The sequence below is a fragment of the Triticum dicoccoides genome, chromosome 3A, assembly GCF_002162155.2.
Source record: "Triticum dicoccoides isolate Atlit2015 ecotype Zavitan chromosome 3A, WEW_v2.0, whole genome shotgun sequence".
Classification (NCBI taxonomy): Eukaryota; Viridiplantae; Streptophyta; class Magnoliopsida; order Poales; family Poaceae; genus Triticum; species Triticum dicoccoides.
Window position 1 is genome coordinate 62,181,910 of NC_041384.1, and position 5,828 is coordinate 62,187,737.

At 40.3% G+C, this 5,828-nt stretch overlaps 1 protein-coding gene across 1 annotated transcript in view; it reads right to left on the reverse strand.

Annotated features, from left to right (window-relative positions):
• Nucleotides 1–5,828, reverse strand: part of LOC119267141 (chromodomain-helicase-DNA-binding protein Mi-2 homolog) — a 12,311-nt gene that overhangs the window by 4,383 nt on the left and 2,100 nt on the right. Inside the window, exons 5-11 of the mRNA XM_037548470.1 lie at nt 5,030–5,354; nt 4,441–4,695; nt 4,126–4,263; nt 3,749–4,048; nt 3,441–3,611; nt 1,352–3,130; nt 757–952 (exon numbers count right to left, since the gene is read on the reverse strand). Coding sequence (XP_037404367.1) covers nt 757–952; nt 1,352–3,130; nt 3,441–3,611; nt 3,749–4,048; nt 4,126–4,263; nt 4,441–4,695; nt 5,030–5,107 — 2,917 coding nt within the window. The 5' untranslated portion in view covers nt 5,108–5,354. The remainder of the gene's footprint in view (nt 1–756; nt 953–1,351; nt 3,131–3,440; nt 3,612–3,748; nt 4,049–4,125; nt 4,264–4,440; nt 4,696–5,029; nt 5,355–5,828) is intronic.

Consider the following 5,828-nt stretch of genomic DNA (forward strand, 5'->3'; position numbering starts at 1 on the left):
GCGCACGGCAGCTCAAAGCAAGCGGCGGTATAAATTCCATCCAATTCCGGACTCACCCCTCCAGAATCACCAAACCCTAGCCAGTTCGGAGGCGTTAGAGCTAGAGTTGGAGCCATGGTAAGGGAGGTTGCTATGTTCTTCCGTCACATTTTTTACATTTCATTTCTTGTATTTGGATGAACATATGAATGAATCAAATTTGGAGTACTAGTATCATGAACCATTTCTAAGTTCCACCTCAAAATTATGAAGAAAAAAAATCACAATCTGAATGGAACCACTACTCTTCTTTCTAAATGTTTCACCTCAAAAGAATGTTCTTGACCAAGAACTTATTGAGTGCAATCGATATAATCTCGGATGGAATTCATCCTAAGCATTTCTTGAACAAAAATGTTCTTCGAAAATATCATCAACAAAGATAACAATGAAAATAATGAAGGATACAATTAAACAGATTACAAACACATATAATTTCAGATGCAACTAAACAAATTAGAACAGAATTCGGATGCAGCTAAAACATTTTCATTTTTGTTCAACAAAATTCTGGTGCCTTTGCCTCTATAGGTATTAAAGTTGCAGCTTGTAAATGTAAGATACACACAAATCTTGGAACATTGTACACTGTTGGATAACCCCCATGTAGTAGTGGGAAAACCAAACTCCCAGAACACTATCCATAACTTGATACTAGTAAAGATTAGTTGCATACTTCATCACACAAAAAAAGGGAACAACAAAATTAGTTAATACCTTGAGCTGCAGATGATGGTGCAACTTCCCCTAGAAAATCTTGAGCTGGTGATTTGTTTACAGAAGCTTCCTTGTAGCTATCAACAAGTCCCATCTGGCTGTGAGGTAAAGTGGGATCTTCTTTTTGGAGTAATGAGTAATACTTTCTGTTCACCTTTTCTATTTCTCGGTAACGCTCTATTTGAAGTTGTGATTTCTGTCAAAAAATAGATGTGAAGCCAAAGAACACGTGAGAAATCTCACGACTAGCATAAGCAAATGAGCAAAATGCATTCACAGTACTTAAACTTGAGCTGTATGCGCACTTTAGTCACTGTACTTTGAAAACCTCAAGTTATGGTTGCTAAAGACGTTTGAGAGGCCTATCTACGGTCACTGGTTCCGGTACCGTAAGTATTTCGGTGAGTTGGCATACGTACAATATGAGCGGCATTTGACCGTAGGTGGGCTCTTCGAGCGTCTTCAGTGACCATAAATTGAGGGTTCCACAATACTACAGTAACCAAAGTGTGCTCATGGAACAAGTTTTGAGTACCATAAATGCATTTTACTCTAACAAATTTACAGTAGAACATAGAAAAAATTAAATGCAAACCTTCTGTTCATGGGCTTTTCTAAGCAAATTGATGTGATGTTTGTACATTTTCGACATATCTTCCTGTGGCTGGTCACTAGCAGATAGGACTTGGTTGAGCTCTTCCTCGAAAAAAAGGAGTTGGCTGAGCTGCTCAGGACCAGGTGATGTATTTGGCTGAAATCCTGTTTGGCTCCTGCCTTCAGAGTGTGCTATTTCAAGAGGGACATGATGCATTGCGGTTGATGATTGCATTTCAGGGTGCAAATTCTGAAGTGCCCTGGTGCCCAATGTACTTGTTCCTTCTGCTTCTGCAGGCCGATCATGTACTGTGGCTGATTGTTGTATTTCAGACTGCAGCTTATCAGTTGTCACCATGCCCAAAGTGCCTGCTGGTTCTTCTCCTGCGTGCAGATCCCATGAAGGTTCTACACTTTGACGAGCATTCATACTTCCTAGCAAAGGCATGCCAGACAGATCAGTCTTTTCAAATAAAACATCCTGCATTGAGGTTGATGGTTGCATTTCAGGCTGCGAACCGTGGGCTGCTAATGCGCCCAGTATACCTCCCCATTCTGCCTCTGTAGGTTGATACTGCATTGACTGTAAACATGTCGTGGCCTCCATGCCAGGAATACCTGCTGGCTCTGCTTCTGCAGGTGGATGGGGCAAGGTTGCTAAACTTTGTTGGGCAGGCAGATTTCTCAATTGTTGCATATGCATGCTCGATCCACATATCTGAGTTGCTCCAATTCTCAGGATTTGTTTATTCTGTGAGTGTGTCACTAAATTTGATATCTCAGCTTGTTGTTTATGAAGGATATTATTTTCTCTAAAAGAGAAAACATCATCCACTAAATCAATTCTTCTCTCCACAGCCATGTTGGGAAATACATCAACTGACACATGGCATTCTCTTTGCTGTGTGACAGACACATGACATTCTCTTTGCTGTGTGACTGACACATTGGTAGCTTCATCAGTTTCTTCGGCAGCAACTTGGGCTGGTTCTTCTATGTTCTGTAGCATTCTATTGATTGATTGTCTTAGCTCAGATATATAGCTCCAACAAGGAGATTTTCCATCCAGTAAATTTAACCAAAATACAGATGGATCCCCATCCAGCATAGACATTCCCTCCTTTTCACCAATTACAGTAATGCTTCTTGAATAAAACTCCCCACTCATATTAGCTTTCGATATGTACACACTGTTTATTTTGGAGCTGTCTTCTGTATATGTGGGTAATTTTGTTACGAACTCTAAAATCACTTCATCCATAAAACTGGTGCCCCTTTCAGAATGCTTACTTGAATACCTATCTTGCAGAAGCTCACCAAATCTGGTGAAGAGAAATTGTGCACCCCAACTGAGCAAGGAATGGCTTGAACTGTGCATTACATCCTGGATGTTGCTATCAATAAGCCTGCCCTGCTTTGCAAGCACAAAGTTGTTCTCCTCCACTGTGAAAGGAGTATACAATCGGAAAATGCTCACATACTTAAGTTGTGACTCTATGTTGATTCTTTGAAGAGCTTTCAGGTCATTAGATGGGTTCCAGTCGCTGCTATATATGATGACTGCATCAACTGATAGTAGCTTAATGCTTGGGAGGCATGCACGACTTTCAATCAGCAAAACAAATCTCCCCTTGGTCTTGTCATTGAACATATCAATTGCCGCCTGTTTACTTGACATCACCGCACCACATTTGACATGTTCATAAGACTCAGGGCCAAATCTGTGACACACAACACCTTCCAGAATGTCACCCATTGGATTTGCACCTGCTCCACCAGACTGCCGTAGTACAAAAAAAGTATAAAAAGCATGATGAGCTCAGAGAAAATAAGGTTTGTCATTGAAGTTGAAGATTAAAGATGAGCATCAAGAGAATAATTCAAAAAAGAAATGAGAACATTGACAGATACTTGAGGGGACATGTTCACACCAGTATGTAAAGAGTGCCTATACACCGCGAGAGGAAATCATTCAAGTGTGTATCACATAAAATAAATAGGGAGATCAGATACTGTGTACATTATTCTTGCCAAAGAATCACCCATCATATAAGACATAAGTAAAGGAGGGCAGTGCTTGAGTATCTGACCTGAAAAAGAACAATTACTCTCAACCTCCTGTTGCTGGTCTCTTTAAGCATTTTGTCAAGAAGTAGTAGCTTGTCGCTTGCGTGCACTCCAATATCTACTGTTTCGGTCATATCAGGATTGTTGACAGGTGAATCTTCCAGACATTCACGGAGGTAAGGGTGATTACAGCACTGTTACACAACGATAATAACAGATCAAAGTCAGTGACAGTGTCAATACGGTACCTTCACAGAAAAAGGTAGCAATGTACATAGCATATAGGCTGTCTATTTATTGCCATGCAAGCATGAATAGTTGCAAAGCTAACCTTTGAGAGAGACAAGAGAATGTCCCGAAGAGCTTCAACACTATTAGCTTTCTTCTTAGACTGGAGGACAGATGAATTTGAAAGCAGAATGGAACAATAGACACCTAGCTGCACTTGTGAAATGTAAGCAGGAACCCAGTGCTCTAGAAATTTTGAAGAATCTGCTTTGCGCTCATATGCAATATGATGTGCAAATATTATTTTTGACTTCTCAAGGGCATCAGCAGTGTCAACATAGCCGCTATTATCTTTCTGTCCCGATCTAAGGAAAGCTAGCATGTTCCTGTACTCAGGGATATCCTGCAAAATAGCAAGATTTGGCAAGGCTTGTTTGCAGTACAGAAACAACCATACAGAGCAGAGCTGTTGATAAGTACTTCAATTGGGGAGCTCACAAGCAACACTCTAAAACCAGTACAAAGTTGCTTCAGCTGTTCCAGATATTTTAGAGCAAAGTGTTGATAATAATCAACTATGATTGCCTCCCAACCAATACGTGCAATAGGCTCAATGTCCTGTGTTATGGGGCAGAGAGATCACAATTAAATGGAAACATAAACTTAAAAGATGAGCTAGGGCCTAGAGGACCAGTAATGACAACAACAATATGATATGAAGATGCAATTTCTGTGGTCTTAATGTGTAAGCAGCACTAATTGTGCTAAGAACAACAGAGGACTCTTAGCACTTACCTCTAAGATAGCCTCAGGATGGGATAAGAGAACTTGTGACGTTATGTGGTTTCCGTTCTCGAAGAACTGCTGAGCTTGAATCGACTTGAGCATGTCTTTCCGCCCATCATGCACAACAACATTGATATGTGGTGCTAATTTATTGAACTGAACCTCCCATAAGGAGAGAGAAGCAGTAGTAGTGACAATCAGAAAAGGTTGGCGAGCATCAGCTAACACAACCATTGTGAATAAGATGGTCTTTAATATATGTTCCTGCATGATAGCGTTGATACATGAATTAAATACTGTTCATTTTGGGTATGTTTGGTTCAAAACTAACTTTGCCACAGCTCAGCTTAGGAAATGTGTGGCTTGCCACGGAAGTGAAAAGAATGAAGCTACAGGGTTGCAAAAGTAGAGAAAAGTGTGGCTACCATTTTTTGTGTAAGATTGTACATCTCACCATGCAAATTTCTGGAACTACTTATTTTAGGGGATTTCTAGAACTACAAAACAAGAATTCAGGTGGAAAGCTCGGAAATAAGAACAAAGCCTCTCCTTTTGTCAGAAGTACCTTTTTGTGTAAGACTGAAATACTAGTTCCTACCTTATCATCAACAAGAACAGAGCCATGAGATTTAGACCAGGACTCCAGGAGCTTGTTGAAAGGACAGACCCAGTGCATAGAAGCTCCCACACAAGGTGGGGTCTGGGGAGGGATTATAGGAACCTAGTCTTACCCCTGCAAAGTGCAATGCAGAGAGGCTGGTTCGAACCCAGGACCTCTTGGCACAAGTGGGGAGGACTTCACCATTGCGCTAGGCCTGCCCTCACTCCAGGAGCTTGTTGACACAATATAAATGGTCATTGTCAAAATCAGGATGGCACCCATCTGGCAGTCTCTGAAGTTTCTGAACTGGGCATTGCTTAACCTGTAAAGTCCAGTAATTATATGTACAAAAAACATTAGTCTTATTTTACAGATTGTGTTAAGGAGAAAAAAAGGGCAGTTCAACAAACATGCATCAGTCTTCACCACACATACATAACATACAGAGTAAGAACGGACTCATAGCAAAGAAAAGAGATGATATAATGTCAATGTTGTGATAATTCAACAAGGATACGAGAAACTCACGTGTGAAAGAAAAAATATGGTGCAGTGAATGTGTACTTAGCAGTTAGAAGACCAGTTACACTAATTTTATGTTTTCAAAGTTCCAATGACTAGTACAACCACATCTTAAACAGCCATGGAATCTAATTATCACAAGATGACATACTAACATGTAGGTAACACAAATATCATAATGGTTATGCTTTATAGCATACAGATTAAGTCCACTTTACAACCCCCAACTAACCACATGTAGGTAACACAAAGCAGCCATCTATTTCCACTTTAA